Below are 18093 nucleotides of genomic sequence, written 5' to 3'. Positions count from 1 at the left end.
CTGGGCCTGTTATGAGCTGGCGGGCTCTTGGAGCTTACCGCTGAGGTGAGAGACATGCGTAAGGGCGAGAGACAAAGAGATATAGGCTGAGATCCAGAGATGAAAGACAAAGTAAGCGGCCAAGATGCGTATATCGTCGTGTTGGTGCTCACAGATCAACAATAGTCTAAGAAAAAGGCAGCCGAGCATCCGGGTCTCAATGACGACATATGAATTCAGTCTCCAGATGGTCATCAATCTCACTGTAGACAAACTCAACTACCGTGTGTACATTCGACTAACTCAAACGTAAGAAACCCGACTCAATTCGCAATAGACCCACAGGCTAAAGTGAAAATTCATACAGTATTACAGTGTAAGTGCTCACGCAGATAAGCAAAACCTCACCCCGGTGATAAACACTAATCACCCTTCAATCCTAAATGTCAGCCCTAAACTCCGCTTAGGTCCAGACTATTCCAAAAACCTGCAGCTTGTTGATCACCTCTAGGATAATAGAGTAGGCCGAGCACCGAGCAGGGATTGGTAATAACGTCAGGCATGTTAGTCCGAAAGTGGCTTACAGAGTTATGCTTGCTCGTATGGACCATGTCAAAGACATGTGGAAGGGCTAAGATTGCATTACAGCATGATGGGTGACTAACTCCGGATTGCTAAGCTCCGTGGTGTAAGAGCTTGCAGAGGAGCAGGCGAGTGGGTGAGAATATGAGTATAAGACGAGTGCATACCTCACGATATTTGAACTCCAGATCTCAGTTAGCATAATAAGCTTAAAGAGAACCCTTCCCACTTGATAACCTCCTCTTGTCTCCTTCTGATACAGCTATCTCGATAAGAAGATATACATCAATATGTCAGACCTTATCAGAGATGCTCCCTTGGGGCAACTCATCCGCTTCGTCACTCGCAACAAATATCTCCAGTACCCAGAAGAAAAGCCCGACTTCAAGCTCCCAGAGTCCTGGGTTGCAGTGATCAACAACCCCGATGCTATCATTGAAGAGTCTTCTCCCCACGACAACACAGTCCTCACTGGTACAGCTCTCGCATCCTCAGCCTCATCTACTGTTGCAGCAGAGGAAGATCCTAAGCTCAAGGCTGAGAATGAGAAGAACGAGAAGAGCGAGAAGACCAATGAGAACGACGACATCGAACGTGCTGATCCTCAGCCCATGAGACTCCATCGCTCGCGGTCTCCCCAAGAAACACAAGCCTACACTGTCGACAGACTCGAAGCCGATGAAGAGCACGATGTTGAGAAGGTCAAGTCTATCCCTGTCGTTCCTAAGCGGACAAAGGATGGTTCTATCCTCGTCGATTGGTACTTCAGCGATGATAACGAGAATCCTCATAACTGGACCAACAACCGCCGCCTAGGTGTCTCTCTCATCATCTGTCTGTACACCTTCGTCGTTTATACATCCTCTGCGATCTACACTTCCTCAACTGAAGGCGTCATGCGCGCTTTTGGAGTTAGTCAACTCAAAGCTACCCTTGGTCTTTCACTATATGTTTTGGGCTATGGTATTGGTCCTCTGATCTTTTCACCCCTGAGTGAGATTCCTCGCATTGGCCGAAACCCCGTTTACATTGTCACGATGTTTCTATTTGTTATCATCTCTATTCCTACGGCACTAGTGAACAACTATCCCGGTCTCATGGTTCTTCGATTCCTTCAAGGCTTCTTCGGCTCGCCTTGTTTGGCTTCTGGTGGCGCTTCACTGGGAGATATTTACAGTCTCATGGCTCTCCCCTATGCTATGATGGCGTGGGTATCGGCTGCTTACTGTGGTCGTAAGTCTCCTTTCCTCTCACTGTGTCTTTGCTTTCAACTGACATATCTAGCTGCTCTTGGTCCTCTGATCAGCGGTTTCGCCGTCCCCGCAAAGAACTGGCGATGGTCTCTTTACGAGAGTATCTGGGCGTCGGCCCCTATCTTCATCCTCATGTTCCTTCTGCTCCCCGAGACCAGCGGTGCCAACATTCTCCTCCGCCGCGCAGAGCGTCTTCGGAAGCTCACCGGTAACCAACGTTTCATGTCGCAGAGTGAGATCGACCAGCGTCATATGAAGGTTTCTGCTATTGCAGTTGATGCCCTCATTAAGCCCATGGAGATCACCATCAAGGATCCTGCCGTGCTGTTCGTGCAGGTCTACACTGCCATTATCTATGGTATCTACTATTCATGTAAGTTTGCTCCACCACATCATTAGCAACTCAGATAACTTACTTTCCTTAGTCTTCGAGGTTTTCCCTCGTGTCTACCCAGTCTACTACAACATGAACCTTGGTCAAATCGGTCTCGTCTTCCTCTGCGTTCTCGTCTCTTGTATGATTGGCGTAGGCCTCTACGTCTCCTACCTCTACTTCTACATGGACCCCCGCATCGCTAAGCGTGGTTGGCCCATTCAAGAAAGTCGTCTCGTTCCAGCTCTTCCTGCCGCCCTTGGTCCTACTATCGGCTTGTTCCTCTTTGCCTGGACAGCTCGGGCCTCTATCCACTGGATCGTGCCCACCATTGGCATCACCATCTACGGAGCTACAGTCTTCATTGTCATGCAGTGTATCTTTGTGTACATTCCTCTCAGCTACCCAATGTATGCTGCCAGTCTCTTTGCGGCGAATGACTTCTTCCGAAGTGCTCTTGCTTGTGGCAGTGTTCTCTTTGCCCAGCCCTTATTCGACAATCTCGGTGTTGCTAAGGGTACCAGTCTTCTTGGTGGTCTGAGTGTTATCGGTATCATTGGTATCTGGCTGCTGTACTTTTACGGTGGCAAGCTGCGATCTCTCAGCAAGTTTGCTATTTCAGACCATGTTGAGTAGATGAGTAACACATATCCAAAGACGGACAACCCATCTGAATACCTTACGGGGATACTTTGTATGACTGGACGAATGACTGAAAATTAATGTGATGGAAATACCATGGAATTTGGCGGAACTCGAGAGGAATATACACAAGTCAAGGTTAATGATCAGCTGAAATAGCACCTAATAATGATTTAAGCAATGTGGTGCTTCAAATATATTATCACATCCATCAGGTGAAAAGAAGAAGAAAATGCTATAACCCGCGGTTCTCAATCGTCTGACATTGCTGGGTATCTCCAGGCATGAGTGCCTTAACTTGATTCCTGTTTATGCCATGATCATTGCGCTAAATAAACTGATTCGCTAAACCCATCCATAGCAATTTCTGCCCCAATCATAAGCCATAGATGAATAGATGTGTACATTTGACTACTCTGGCTCCTAAACGCCTGACCATGGCTCATAGTTATAGCCAGATGACTGGCCCCCAGGATGAATAGAAGGGTTGTGCGAGTTTTGGAAGTACCAGCTAGACGGCTGTTGCTGGTTTGATGTCTGACCCTGTTGGCTCTGGTGTGTAGACCCAGAGTATGATGCATAACCCTGCTGCTGGTTGTATGAGCCACTGCTAGCACGAATATGCTGTTGTGTGTTTGAACGCATATTAAAGTTCTGGCGGGATGCCGCCGTTGGCTTGGACGCTGTTGTCTGTGCGTGAATATTAGGTGTTTGATATGATGGGCTGGTGCCATATGAGCGACGGTTTCGACTCGAAGAATTAGACCACTGGTTTGCTGTGGAAGAAGTAGTCTGATAAGATGTGCTCATGGTGGTCGGTGGTTGGTGGCTTCCGCTGGTGCTAGTGCTGCTGTAACGCCCATTATCATTATAGCCAGAACTACTGGATATGTGTGATGCATCATAATGAGTGCTGCCTAGTGGATTTGGCTGCTGAGCCATGTCGGAAGGAGGCTGGTAACCTCGTGCCTGGTCAGTTACAGGTGTGCGAGACTGGTTTCGCTGGCTTGTTCTAGAAGTCGTGCGAGGAACCGCAGCTTGTTGATAAGGGGATTTGCGGGTCTGTGCCATCATGGCTGCTGCAGCGACGGGCGATTGACGTGCCTGAGCCTGCTGCATGACCGTGTTGGACACTGCTGCAGCTTGTTGGGAAGCATCATTCGTTAGGCTCTGGTTCTTCTGTCGAGTCCTCCCGCTTGAGCGTGTGTCGTATGTCATCTGCGGAGAGACCGATGCCATTGTTGTTGCAGGCATAGTCGCGTTGGAAGTTTGAGCCCAGTCTGATGGCTGTGGGTTTGCAGGCATGTTTTGCGCATTCATATGGCTGGGCTCGGACGGAAGACTTCTTCGTGTCTTGCTGGTGGTGTTACTTCCACCAACACCAACACTACCGCTACCAAAGGCGGTCCATCGCCTTGTTTCAGAGGGAGCGATCGTACCAGCAGGAGCTGGGATAGGAGGGGCTGGGTGGACCATGGGTTGTGTCACTTCTGGCAGGTTATGAGAGTAGTTGCCTCTCTGCGATACTGATGTGCCCATTGCTTGAGAGCTGGTCGAGTTAGGGTCTGGCTGAGGAAGAACTAGGCCGGAAGCAGGCTGATAGTAATTGTTTTGTGTGGACTGGGTATCTTGAGTTGTTGCATCAGTGTTGGTGACCATGTTTCCGATATTCATCTGAGGGTATGAGTAGTCCTGTGAAGTGTCTTGTTGTTCGTCATCTTCCTGTTCGGAACCTTCTGCCTCAGCATCTTCCTGCGGTTCAACCTCTTCATCTTCCTCATCGCCATCGTCTTTGTCATCATCAACAACGATAGCCTCAGACTTCTTGGGCTTCGTTGCCTTATTTCTTGGTTTCTGTGGCGCATATTCACATGCAGTCCCATGATCTGCACATTCGGTGCAGATTGGTCTCTCCCTTGGGCACTATTTTATATTAGTTCAGCAGCATTTGATTAGTTTGAGAGGCATTTACCTTTGCCTTCCGTGCCTTACAGGGGAAACAAGCTGTTCTCGACTTGCCCATCTTCTTCGTCTTACGCTTAGGAGCGGAAGTGTCGTCAGAAGCCTGAGCTACTGCTGTCTCAGTATCTGTGTTCGCGTTGCTCTGAGCACTTGACTGTGGCACTAGCTCTTTGGTAGTTCTAGGTCCAGTTGAAGTTGTCTGGCTGCTCTGTGTTGAAGAGCTTGCCTGTGTTGAGCCTTCCTTGTTACCGGGATGGACAATGCGGAGCCGTTCTGCACCATATTTGACAAGCATGTTCAGTGACTCGCGCTGCAACTCTGGTGCTTGGTTGGCGAAGATACCAAACTGCTCAGGAGACAATGTGGTGGGATCGACACCAGCGTTGCTGAGCATTGCCGTGGCTGCCTCTTTTCGGCGTGCTGCCTCAGCTGCTGAGACATTAACTGGGAAAGCAACTGAAGCCAGCTGGCCGTTCGCCTGCTGAGACGAAGTTCCATTCGTCGTTGCCGATGCGTCCCCCATCAACCCTTGAGGATAATCGTTGAATCCTTGCTGCCCAGGGTTGCCCGACGCTTCTCCTCCGTTCATATACGATGGACCCCCTTGATTTTGCCCATCGATTGCTGGTGCCCCAGGACAATCTGGGGGGATTATCGGTCCGTCTACTGAGTTCGCTGGTTGAGATGTTCCGTTGTTTTTCTTCTTTCGTTTCCGGGGATTACCATTCTCATCTTGCGCCTTTATAGTAGAATCCCGCTTCTTTCGCTCCTTCTTGTCTTTCTTCTCACCTCCAGATTTCCTCGGCGTCTTCTCCTTAGCCTTCTGCTGCTGTTCCAGGAGTCTCTGCGCACCTGGTCCCAGTTGACGAGGAGCAGGCTTGAAGTGGGCGGCTAGCTCTGCAACTGTTTTGTGCAAAGGTGTATGGTTGTATTTTACATTGATGGAGCGACTGCCACGGTTAAAGGCAATCGTGATAGATCCTCGACAGTCAAAAGCAGGCCGAGCTATCTCATTGTCAGCCAGTGAAACAATTTTGGCTGGCGCTCTGAACTTACCATGCAGAACTGGGTCAGGCTCTCTCTGACTGAACTCTCCTACTATTGTTTTCGTTGGATTCTTCGCATTCTGTCGAGTCCATTGCTGATACGAGTCCTTGCACAAATACGTAAAAGTCCAACCCTGTGTAACGCGCGACACCTCTCGAACAGTCCAGGTACTCCCATCGGTTGAGCTGATCATTGAAATGATATGTTTTGCGACAGACCGTTGGAGCGTCGGGTCGTCTTGTGGCTGATTCATGAGCGTGTCATTGGCAAATACCACGCGCGATAGCTGTCCTTCATCCCGATTGCCATTCATTCCTACAGATTGCGCTCCTCCCAGTGACGGATCGATGTTGTTTAGGCTCTCGAGTGTCCCATTCTCCGATTCGGACACAGGCAACTGAAATCGTACCGTGGCTCTCAATTCGATTGTCAAAGCCACATTTTCGGCCCGTGTCGGTGTCGCCTTGGCATCTAGAATGCTTCGTAGTTTGAGCTGGAGCTCCTCGACCGAATCGCATTGCGAGTTACTTGACGCTGCGGGTGTCTGCGCGCCGCCAAGACCAAGGCTTGCGAGGAAATCGACCATGGTCTTTCGTTGCTCGCAAGTTGGCCGGCGCCGCGCCAGGCGCAATAGCCTTGAGTTATACTCGTCAGCGCCCGGCTCCTTCTGAGGTGATGAGGCGACAAGTGTTGCCCATGGGATGTTGAGGTGACGCTGTCCTGGCGTTTGCGGGCTCACGAACGCGCAGGTAGGTGATGGTGGAGCTACGGATTTGATAGATGAGGTAAGGGGCCGGGGAGTGTTTAGCTGAAGTTTAGTGGGTGTGAGTTGAGCGCCTCGCCACTGAGAGCCACTAACGGGTGCTGAAGGGGGTGTGAGTATAGAGGATGAATCTATCCTCCCGCCTGCAGTCGCCATATTTCATATTGGAATATTTCAAGGAGATACTCAGATCAGAGTGAATAGAAATCAACTATGGCAGTTTTTATGATTCGCTTGTCAGGATGTTCAACTTGTGATGTTGCTGTCGAGCAAAAGAAGCTTTGGTGAATGTGATGAAAAGGAAGTGGTTGCGAAAGCTTCGACGGCTTCGAAAGCTTCCATGAAAAAAAGCATTTAATCACAATCACAATAAGGAACAAATGAGCGGGGCCATTCTCCTCAGTATTTTGATTCAATACGATCAAGTGCTCGCAGCTTGATAAATAATGTCCTTAGAAAGTAGCAAAAACGCCTGTTCCGCCGGCCACCCATTCTTCATATAAAGCACTGACAATGCACTCTATTGTGCCCTTCGACCTCAGTCTCATGAACTTTCCTCTATCCATTGCTCGATTCTCTCGATCAATTCAACCTTTCGTCCAGCAGTACTCATACCCTTAGTAGCAAGTATATCTTTGAGCTGAACTACCGTCATTTTTTGAATAGTCCCACCTTCGATTGCGGCCTTCAATTGAGCCATACTGAAGGAAGAACCAGTTGCTTTCTCTGATGAACCTCTCGATTTCTTCACCGGTCTATCCATGTCTTCATCGTCCGTTTCACGCTTTGTCGATTTCTTGTTCGCAACTTTACCAGACTCTTCTTCTAGAGATTCAGACCATTCTTCCAAGTAGCCGCCTGCTCGTTTGCTGATCGCTTTGTATTTTGGCTCCGTTGCATCGTCTGCCTTCTCGGGTACCTCTTCCTCCAAAGCAAGAGCTTGAAGGATTCTGTAATGCCACTGCAACGCGGGATTGGGGTATTTCAATGGATCGTACATAGCCTTTGGCAGCTGGAGTTGCTGAATGATAGTTCGCATCTGCGTCGTAAGTTCTCCAGAACTTCGCAGCACTTCACTTGGTGGGTTGATATTTCGCAGGTCATCCTGGAATGGTAGAGGATAGATCCAAAGTCCAGCAGGCAGATACGGCGTTCCCGAGTCAGCATCAGACCGCTCTCTAGACGGTATGATGGCGGCCAACATTGGCTGCGCATTAGCACGAGTGATACACCAAGCGACACCCATTTTGTCATCCTTGAGAAGTTTCTGCCAAAGCGCTGTGAAAACCCTGGTCGAACCAACATAATCTTCTTCGCTGGGGAAGATGAATGTAGACTTCTTGGTGCTTGCCCAAACGGGGAGCAGACTGCGCGGTTTGAAGCCGATGATACGAATGATGGGTGATCCGAAATCCTTCAATGACTTCTGTTCGTCTGGGGAGAAGTAAACGTATTCGCCGCCAAACTTGTACGCCTTCTTTATCTCTGCTTTTTCAACGGTCCTGGCGCTATCCTCCGCGATTCGTGTAGTTTCACCTGTAGCAATTTGCGGCTTTTCACCGTCCAGCCAAATGTAACAAGTGCGTGCTGGTGTTTGACGATGAACAATGTTATACCCTTTCACTGAGATGCGTAGCCCAGGAGCAATCTCGAATGGCAAATTTGAGAACAGGGCTCTCTTTGCAGTTTGTTTGGAATTGACATTTGAGATGAGCGATTTGAGTAATGTCAGTCCGTCTCCAGATTTCGATGTTCGGACTTCTGTCATGTTCGCCTCTCCAACAGGGTCACGATAGATAATATCCTTCGCGTGTTAGCTGGTTCCCTGTTATCTTCAAACCGATTCTTACATCATAAAACTTGCTGAGGTCGAATTTCTCGTCTCCACGGGTGATAGGGAATAGATCTATCAGGATCCCAAGGTCGTACAGATCCTTGGCTCGTACCGCTGCAGCGGACTTGGCCTGTTTGTCAGATGCGTGGGGATTGTCGTTGTCAGTTACTATAAACAAACGACGACTGCCAAAGTTCGCAGCCTTTGTTGTGAAGATCTGGTTCGCGCAGAATAGCACATTCGACATGCTGACAGGCTCATCCGAAGGTGTCAGTACCTCATCTTCGTCCTCGCCATCTTCGACCAGGGCTTTGAGGACCTTCACATCTTCTGCCGCGGGCACGTCGAGATCAGTGAATAGGTAACAATGAGGGTAACCTAGACCACTTCGACCATCTACAGAGTCCTGGAATTTTGATTTCTTCGTTCCAAAGAGAAGAATACCCATCATGTCCTTGGGATTAGAGATGATGCGTTGTTCCATGAGATGATAGGCGCATTTTAAGGCCGCCTGGACAGGGCTGTCACGATCTGCCTTTTTGGAGTCCGAAGGCGGCGGTGGCTCTAACATAGATTTGCTAACATCGATTGCAAGCAAGATGGCATCTTTCTGTGCCTTATAGTTCTATGGGTGGATCAATATGGAGTTGGGGTGAGTACCAATGTTCGATCAACTCACGTTCTCATCAAGTTCTTGCTCCTCCTCATCTTCGTCTTCTTTTCGCCAATTCTGTTTATCAGCCATGATTGATGTGATTGATGTCTGTTGTTTTTAGTGAAAACCGATCAATCTCATCCCAGGGTTAGCTTGACTTTAAGAGCTGATGAGAGATCTCATGCTAGTGGGCAATAGCTTTAGGCAAACGCGAGCTAATGACAAGGGTCGACGCGCTGCCTGTCGCGAGCTCACGTGAACTGTTCTGAGCGATTACCAATTGTGTGATTGGTTGGCGATGTCTTGTTCAGTAGTACCTCTCGCACCACGGAAGCTCCGCGGGGCAAGTAAGTCACTCCTAGCAGCCAAGCCTGGGCCAAATCCCGATATGATGCGTTGTAGGCGATCCCGGAGCCCATGGAGATGCGTGCATCATCGCCGTCGGCACTAGTTGCATGTACGTAACATAAGATTTCTTTACACCCCTCAGCTGTTTTATGATTCCAAACCTCGCACCACTTCCAATTGATCAATAAATTGGATTTTCTTGCCCCTTCCACGCCTTGTCTCTTGAAGTCAGTGACAGTTCATCGACAATGGCTCTGCGAAGATCCGGAGGCCAGCTCTGCAAGAGCATTTCACAGGCCAGTACGCATCGACTTGCGCTACCCCAAATCGCTACTCAGAAGCGATATCTGGCCACTCCCGTCCATCCTGTCACTCAAGATGCTACTGGATCAAAGGGCCCTACGGCTATGGTCTTCCTCAACATGGGGGGACCATCGACTACCGATGAGGTTGGTGACTTTTTGAGCCGCCTTTTTGTAAGTCACTAACGAAACACCGAGACCCCCGAATCATGTATATTAACAACCACCACAGGCCGACGGCGATCTAATTCCTCTTGGCCCTCTACAAAACTATCTCGGTCCATTGATTTCGAAGCGGCGAACACCCAAAATCATCAAGCAATACTCGGCCATCGGTGGAGGATCACCAATTCGAAAGTGGTCTGAATACCAAAACGCCGAGATGTGTAAGATCTTGGACAAGATCTCTCCCGAGACTGCGCCTCACAAGCCCTACGTCGCTTTCCGATACGCGGACCCATTAACCGAGGAAATGTACGAGCAGCTGTTGAAGGACGGCTTTGGAAATGGAAAAGGTGGCCGCGCCGTCGCATTCACACAATATCCTCAGTACTCTTGCTCAACAACAGGTAGCAGCTTGAACGAGCTATGGAAGTGGAGGCACCGACTTGAAGGCAAGACCAACAAGGAGTCTGGTGACGGTACCATTACCTGGAGTGTAATCGACCGTTGGCCTAACCACAGTGGATTGGTCGAGGCTTTTGCCCAAAACATCGAGGCCAAGCTTGCGGAATACCCTGAGGAGCGAAGAAAGGATGCTGTGCTGCTCTTCTCTGCGCATAGTCTGCCCATGTCTGTCGTTAACCGAGGTTTGTTGCTTCGTCACGTATATTCGTAACAGATACTAACATGATAAAGGCGATCCCTTACCCTGCTGAAGTTGCGGCCACTGTCTACGCTGTCATGCAGCGCCTCGGTTTCTCCAACCCTTACCGGCTATGCTGGCAGTCTCAGGTCGGCCCGTCGGCCTGGTTGGGGCCTCAGACCTCGGACAGCGTGGAGCACTACATATCCAAGGGTCAGAAGGATCTCGTGCTCATCCCTATCGCTTTCACATCCGACCATATCGAAACTCTATATGAGTTGGATCAGGAAGTCATCGGCGACAGTGGTCACCCCGAAACTGTCAAGCGAGTTGAGTCTCTCAACGGAAGTCCTGTCTTTATCCAAGCTCTCGCCGACATTGCCAAGGCGCACCTGGCAGCAGGTCAGGCTTGCTCTAAGCAGATGGGTCTTCGATGCCCTGGGTGTAAGAGCGAGAGATGTGCTGAATCGAAACGATTCTTTGCGAGCCAGCAGGCTGGCCTCGCTTGAGATGAGTGAGATAATTTGATCATGCTATGAATTTGAGCCGTCAAAGTCTGGGCAGCTCTTCCCACCAGTGTACTATACCTTTACTAGAAGCGAAAATGTGGCGTGTATCTTAATTAAAACAAGCACTGAAGGGTTCAGTGCTTATTTGACATTTAGAAGACGGTGTGGAGTGTATAGATACAATATTCTACTCGTAAAAATAACAGTTTACATGTCTTATCTTTTTCTGCCTATCCTTTACAGTGCTGTACCATCATATGTGATAAATCCTCGAATCCTAACAATGGATGTTACCAACTTTCGTCGATAAAGTTGAACTTGAAGCCAACTCTGCTACCCTACACTGGTGTATCTGTTGATCACAAGCAAACCTAAAGCCTTATATAGAACTATTGTTACTCCTTATGCCTTTAAGTCTCTACTTAACAAGTAATCTGAGACAATTCCCTGCCTTCGTGTGCTTTGTGGTCACATGAGATGTGCCTATGGTCTCGGAGGTGAAGAAAGATTGAGCCACCCGCGGGGTCTCAAAACACATCTGACGCGGGAATCCGCATTCACCATACAAAATCAGATCTTCACGTCAGACGTTTTCTGACACCCCCTAGAGCCACAACTTGAGTAAGCACGTGAACAACACAACAATGCTCAATATTCCTGAACAACATGCAGAGAATTACATGAAGGGCAACATCTCAGCAGACATTTAATCAGCCTCATTTAGAGACTGCTCGGCTCATAATAACACAATAAGCTTGATGCTATTCGTACGCTCTCAGTGACTATGCCTGTATCTACAGCAGATATAATTGCAATACTGTAGATATAATATTCCCGATGTTTGAACTATCAAGTGCTTGGACGTCTTATAGAAAACAATTATCTAAGTTTAGAAACAGTTGGAATAGACATAGGGAATTATGAATGTAGCGATACAATATTAAGTTAAACTATATTGCCAGAGCTTTCATGCACTGCTTTAGAGTAATTGTCTGAAAACTGTGTTGAACACGAAATGTTTTACAGGTCGACACTACTTCACATGACTTTTCTTTCGGACCAGGGACATTTGCCTGGAATGCAATTACACGTTGCGTACCTCCTTTTCACATCCCTTTCTATACAAAACCTGAACTACACGAGTGTAGACGTTCGTGTCGTACATGCAGGAGAAGGGCGTGGAGGTAGTAGCGTGCAGGATTCTCAAGATGATTTTCGCAAGATGCGTTGGGTATTAGAATTATTCGTAGGGCAGATGTAGTATGCTCTTGCAAACCTTATGCAGTCTTACAGTTATAGGATTGGCATATCAACATGCAGAAGCCTATTAGGTTCACGTATCTGCACATGCCAGTCCTGTAGAATTCATTATTCTTTTACCTGCTGATTGAATGGGCACCCAGAAATAGGTTGACATGCCCTTCCATGAACGAAAAAAAGTTGGGTTACCTGAGTGAGCCCAATACAGTCATTGAAGAAGCTAGAACACAGGGTAATTGATCCCGGACCCACAGAGGGAACAGCTTGAATGGGCCGGATGTTTGATGTTTTGACGAGGGAAGGAAACTAATAAACGAGAACACAGACGTGGGAGCGGTTGAGGCGCAACCGGACTTGACGGCGAGTGGGCAATGTTAAAATGACCACGGTAGGACGAGGAGCAAATAAATAGTTCAGAACATGGTTATCCCGTGATCCAATATCAGGCCAGCGTTCTGGCCACGAGAGAAGGGAGAAGATACCCCGACCTCTTCCAGAAACGGTTGATCTGCGTATGTCTTGGAATCTGTCTCCGATAAAGTCCAATTATGAATGTTCTGAGTTATGCCGCTAGAAAGGAGCCAATGGTCATGAAATGGAAAAAATACTGTAGATCAAAGACAAATGACACATGGGAGAGATTAAAGAAGCAATCGACCGTAACTATCAAACAATTCTTTCAAATAGGAGAGAATAACCCCTATCAATACCTAACTTGCAGCATGAGAATGATTATTGATACTTGAAGCACAAGCGAGCTAGGAACAGGTACTTAGAGTAGCATTCCCCTTTTAGAAACAACCTACCTCAGGTGAGCTCCAAGCTTGCCTGGGGAATGGAGCGATGTAAGGAGGTCCGGCCACATCCAGACATTTGTAGGCCCTCACCGGTAATTCAAATGATGTCAAGCTTCAGATAGAGGCTCTAGAGGCTGTATCGAGAGCCAATTTTATGGCCGCTTACAACATGATACAGGTATATGCCGACAGCCAAGATGCAGTAATTTGCTTGAGGTGAAGCTAGAGCTCTCCCTCCCCAATCTCCCATCTTACCATTCAACTACCCCTGTCCCGCGCCCGTTAATTGGACCCGTGTCCTTTAAACCAATCATAAGCGCCCATGCAGCACCCTTAGAGGTTCGACAGTAGGCCCTCAGCGACCCTGTCCGCTAAATCTCCAGAGCTTGCCCCTGGATCATGTAAGTTGGGAGACCCACACGGGCCTCAACTTGGACTAGCTCGTCTAAACCCCTTTTGCTGAAGCACGGCTGTCTGCCCAAAGGCTGCTCTGCTGGGAGAACAGCACAGCACATCAGAATTTCGTCTCCTTGTTTGGTCCGCTTGTCACCTCCAAAATTTCCCATCCTTCTCCTTCACTTTACTTTCTCTCTTTTTTTCCCTACCCCCCGTTTCTAGCCTCATCATTGCTACTCTTCTCTCGATCGCCTTTTATCGTGCGTGAGAGTAGGTCCCGTGTTGATAAACCCGAGGCCGCCTTCTATTCTTCGTATTCACTCGTTGCGACGCTCATTGACACGCGTCTCCTGGTATTTCCGTGAGTAGCTGTCCTCGTCCCACTCCTTACTGCCCGACCACGATTTCGAGAAGGAACGCCCTCGATCAACTCGATATCTCTTCGACTGTACACTTGTCGTCACATTGCGCTTGTTTCCCGGAGATTCTCAGCCGTCGTTTGGCCCTTCTCGTTGTCACCCTCGACACCACTCCACCAAGCTTGTGTAGCTAGCTGGCCTTTCCCCTGACGTAGCTAACCATCAACTTTCAACTTAGAAACACGCACTTTCCTACGAGCCTTTTCAACTCGACCGTTCTTGATAATTCAATATGGGTAAGATGATTCTTTCTTTTTATGCACGCGTGTGTCAGACCACATGGCACAAGCGACAGGTAGAGACCACGGAAAGAGCCTCCGAACTCGACCACGAGGATGATTTGTTCTCCGGGAGCTCGACAAAATTTTGACCTTCATCCCGTGCAACCCATCGATTTCCGATAAGCTCGACGACATCCGTTTCTGAATCATCTACAATTTCTTGGGTCTATCTTCTTAGCCCCCTTTTTGGTCCTGACAGCATTCCTCGTTGAGAATCAGCACTTCCAACCCCTGAAATTCGATCATGACATTCGACTTGGTACAGCACATCAAGGCTCGCACTCGCAGCGTGCATTTTGACAGAAATCTCATCTTCATGGCAACCACACCTCTCGCCGGATCATCGCCAAAGGCATCGCGGGATTCCAAGCGAACTATTAGTTTTCCATTGAGCCAAGACGATAAAACCCCATCTTCTCCTTCCTCCCCTCGACCCTCGACAGTACGCCACTATCGCAGTATGCTTGACGTGGACATCCAGGATCCGCCGACATTAAGCCCTATGAAGCCAATGTCATTCGATGAACTATATCTCTATTCTGCAACAAGTGGACCAGCTGGAGATGAACGGATAGCTAATGTGAAGCCCAACCGCGACCATCTAACAATCGAGGCTTCTACCAGGGGAAATCGTCGCAACACGAGTTCGGATTATTCACCGAGTCAGGCTCCTCCTTGTGTCTCTGCCTCTGACAGCATAATATTCAATATCAGTGATTGCATCGGATGCTAACATGTGTCCTAATAGCTTCTCCCGGCAGCGAATCTCCGGCGTTGGCCCCTTCTGCCTCGCCTGCTAATGGTAGGCTGATCTTTTACATGAATGTTTCTGCTCCCGTGCTGACTGTCATGTAGTTCCATCTCAGCCACCTCCCCCGGCTGATAACAGAAACATTGTCCGAAGAAAGCTTACTGGCTATGTTGGTTTTGCCAACCTACCCAACCAATGGCACCGAAAGAGTGTTCGCAAGGGATTCAACTTCAACGTGATGGTTGTTGGTATGTGCAAAGATGATTGAAATGTAAACGATCTGACTAACACTGATCTAGGTGAGTCTGGCTTGGGCAAGTCTACTCTGGTCAACACTCTGTTCAACACCTCCCTGTACCCCCCCAAGGAGCGCAAGGGACCCAGCCTCGACATTATTCCCAAGACTGTTACTATCCAGTCCATCAGTGCCGACATTGAGGAGGCAGGTGTTCGTCTCCGCCTGACCGTTGTCGATACACCAGGTTTCGGAGATTTCGTCAACAACGACGAGTCCTGGCGCCCTATTGTCGACAACATCGAGCAGCGATTCGACTCTTACTTGGATGCTGAGAACAAGGTTAACCGCATGAACATTGTTGACAACCGTATTCACGCATGTGTCTTCTTTATCCAGCCCACCGGCCACTCCCTGAAGCCTCTTGACATTGAGGTCATGCGCCGACTCCATACCAAGGTCAACCTGATCCCCGTCATCGCCAAGGCTGATACCCTTACCGACGAGGAGATTGCCGCCTTCAAGTCACGAGTAAGTTATTCGGTTACCAACTTGTGTTTAATTACTAACCAACCAAGATTCTCGCCGATATCAAGCACCATGGCATCCAGATCTTCGAGGGGCCCCGATACGAGCTTGATGATGAGGAGACGATCGCTGAGAACAACGAGATTATGTCCAAGGTTCCCTTCGCTGTTGTTGGTGCCAACAACGAGATCACAAGCGCCGATGGTCGCAAGATTCGCGGTCGTGCCTACCCTTGGGGCATCATCGAGGTCGATAACGAGGAGCACTGCGATTTTGTCAAGCTTCGACAAATGCTCATCCGAACACACATGGAGGAGCTCAAGGAGCACACCAACAATCAACTCTACGAGAACTACCGTACCGACAAGCTGCTCGCCATGGGCGTGTCGCAAGACCCCAGTGTTTTCAAGGAGGTCAACCCTGCTGTCAAGCAGGAGGAGGAGCGTGCCCTCCACGAGCAGAAGCTAGCCAAGATGGAGGCCGAGATGAAGATGGTCTTCCAACAGAAGGTAGCAGAGAAGGAGAGCAAGCTCAAGCAATCCGAAGAGGAACTGTACGCCCGCCACAAGGAGATGAAGGAGCAACTCGACCGCCAACGACTGGAGCTCGAGGACAAGAAGCAGCGCGTCGAGAGCGGACGGCCACTAGAGAAGGAAGGCAAGCGAAAGGGTTTCTCTCTTCGCTAAACTTCCAGCCTCTTCACGATTTGCGGATTCTTTCACTCCTTCGTTATCCATGTCTGAGTACCCATGATGCCCATACAATACCAGCTCGACGCCCCTCGTTGTATTCGATTCTCGTTTCTTTGTCGCCTCTTTCTCTCACCTTTTTTAATTAAGAAACAAAACATTGTCTCCTAATCACATCACATCACATATGCCACATGGAATGATTGTCGTACGGAGACGGAACAAAAGTCATTTATGAAGACTAGTCATGCAAGACGGGAGATGCAGACTATATGGCTTTGCAGGAGTCTCGGTATGACTTCAAGTTGCAGGCAAGCGTTTTTCTCTGACCATGCTTTGAGTCAAACCAAACCTGAGAACCTGTTGGTCTCACCTCTAATCTTTCACATGAGAATACCTTTTGGAGAGAAGAACAGCAGGGAAACTGGCGAAAGGCGTTTCAATCTGCGCGCTTATCGCTAGGAGAGACGTTATAGATGCTAATATGTTTTATGCATCTGGTTCGCCATATTTTTTAGGGCGACATGCTGGCTCCTTGTGCTTTGCCTACACTACCTTGTTGCTCTGCTCACATACTCTGCCTTCGGATACCCCTTTCTTTCCCCTCGGGCTTAATGGTGCCTTGGTCATAGATGATATTAGACAGGATCAGATGGGTGATGCCAAGGAGGTTGTCGAGCAGCAGCTTGTTGTATTTTAGTTGTACGTTTGTTGAGACAAGGATGGTCATTTATGTCTCGATAGATGATATTCCCTAGATGGTGATGCGTCGTCTCTTTGGTTTGTTTCTTAGCTGGCTTGTTCTTGGTTTCCTTAACATTGTTTTATTTGTCTAGCTTTCTTGTTCCAACACCTTTGTCTGTGACGTTGACATGTGAAAATCATCACGTAGCAAGACATGTAGCAAATTTGTACTACCTTGTCGAATGTGACTTTCCAATAGCCGATGTCCTGTCTGTCACCTCAGCATCGTGATGGAATTAGGGTGATTAATGATAAACTGATATAAAATGGGTTAACGTATGTAATAATGGTCGCTTCATTTTGTAGTGCAAGCATATCTCATAATGTCAAGACTCCAAGAGGGCCCAATCCAGAGGTTATAGTGAAGAGTGAGTAAAGTGTCCCCGAAACCGCCCATGCAATATATGTCCCTACACGTTTTCCTCCTTAGCAGTATCGTCATCTACCTCTTCCTAGCATTCCTCAGAATAAATGCTCCCACAACACCGGCCGCAACACCAACACCACTCAGAATAGCAACGCCCATCAGCCCCTCGCGGGCAACCTTGTCATCAATCAGTTGGCGTAGGTTGGATGCTTGAAGGTTGGCGGGCTCCTTATCAAGAAGGAGGTCGTTGTACCGACGCGCTTCGCCGTAGTTGCCAAGCTTGTAGTTGCCAAGGGCAAGGTAGTAGAGACATTCGCGGCGACGTTCGGGGGAGATGCGGAAGATATCCGAGAGAAGACGCACGCCGAGCTGCTGGTCGTTTCGCTGGTTGGACTTGACGAGGCCCTGATATTCAGTTAGTGTGATGGCTCATAGGTTAAGACGTAGGATGGTTACCCAGGCGTAGTTGAACTTGGTCTGGATGCCAACCATCTCACCCTCGCGCTCATATTGCGCTTTTAGTACATTAAGCTCAGAGGCATTCAGCGGTCTGTTGCCGTCAGTCAGGATAT

General features: G+C 48.6%; 6 protein-coding genes across 6 annotated transcripts; 3 read left to right on the top strand and 3 right to left on the bottom strand.

Moving 5' to 3' along the window:
• The first annotated feature begins 782 nt into the window (after window positions 1-782).
• On the top strand, window positions 783-3035 carry FOXG_06388 (uncharacterized protein). The gene is made up of 3 exons (XM_018385036.1): window positions 783-1794; window positions 1846-2187; window positions 2240-3035. Exons 1-3 carry the CDS (start codon window positions 852-854, stop codon window positions 2821-2823), a joined length of 1869 nt encoding a protein of 622 aa, XP_018242219.1. The 5' UTR covers window positions 783-851; the 3' UTR covers window positions 2824-3035.
• Window positions 2601-6757, bottom strand: FOXG_06387 (ATP-dependent DNA helicase 2 subunit 1; the record flags this gene model as incomplete). The annotated part of the gene is made up of 3 exons (XM_018385035.1): window positions 2601-4752; window positions 4802-5796; window positions 5848-6757. 3 exons carry the CDS (start codon window positions 6755-6757, stop codon window positions 3253-3255), a joined length of 3405 nt encoding a protein of 1134 aa, XP_018242218.1. The 3' UTR covers window positions 2601-3252.
• Window positions 6758-6966: 209 nt separating this feature from the next.
• On the bottom strand, window positions 6967-9271 carry FOXG_06386 (ATP-dependent DNA helicase II subunit 1). Its single transcript, XM_018385034.1, has 3 exons — window positions 9115-9271; window positions 8452-9060; window positions 6967-8405 (listed from the first exon to the last, which is right to left on the bottom strand). Exons 1-3 carry the CDS (start codon window positions 9178-9180, stop codon window positions 7146-7148), a joined length of 1935 nt encoding a protein of 644 aa, XP_018242217.1. The 5' UTR covers window positions 9181-9271; the 3' UTR covers window positions 6967-7145.
• Window positions 9272-9513: 242 nt separating this feature from the next.
• On the top strand, window positions 9514-11287 carry FOXG_06385 (ferrochelatase). Its single transcript, XM_018385033.1, has 3 exons — window positions 9514-9914; window positions 9973-10549; window positions 10599-11287. The coding sequence occupies exons 1-3, from the start codon at window positions 9687-9689 to the stop codon at window positions 10616-10618; spliced, it is 825 nt and encodes a 274-aa protein (XP_018242216.1). The 5' UTR covers window positions 9514-9686; the 3' UTR covers window positions 10619-11287.
• Window positions 11288-13564: 2277 nt separating this feature from the next.
• FOXG_06384 (peanut-like protein 1 (cell division control like protein 1)) lies at window positions 13565-17356 on the top strand. The gene is made up of 6 exons (XM_018385032.1): window positions 13565-13868; window positions 14105-14162; window positions 14956-15009; window positions 15063-15206; window positions 15258-15724; window positions 15772-17356. The coding sequence occupies exons 2-6, from the start codon at window positions 14159-14161 to the stop codon at window positions 16405-16407; spliced, it is 1305 nt and encodes a 434-aa protein (XP_018242215.1). The 5' UTR covers window positions 13565-13868; window positions 14105-14158; the 3' UTR covers window positions 16408-17356.
• On the bottom strand, window positions 17353-18093 carry FOXG_06383 (mitochondria fission 1 protein). Its single transcript, XM_018385031.1, has 2 exons — window positions 17978-18093; window positions 17353-17926 (listed from the first exon to the last, which is right to left on the bottom strand). The coding sequence occupies exons 1-2, from the start codon at window positions 18011-18013 to the stop codon at window positions 17597-17599; spliced, it is 366 nt and encodes a 121-aa protein (XP_018242214.1). The 5' UTR covers window positions 18014-18093; the 3' UTR covers window positions 17353-17596.

The sequence above is a fragment of the Fusarium oxysporum genome, chromosome 2 (assembly GCF_000149955.1).
Source record: "Fusarium oxysporum f. sp. lycopersici 4287 chromosome 2, whole genome shotgun sequence".
Taxonomy (NCBI): domain Eukaryota; kingdom Fungi; phylum Ascomycota; class Sordariomycetes; order Hypocreales; family Nectriaceae; genus Fusarium; species Fusarium oxysporum.
This window is presented reverse-complemented; position numbering and strand designations above follow the sequence as displayed.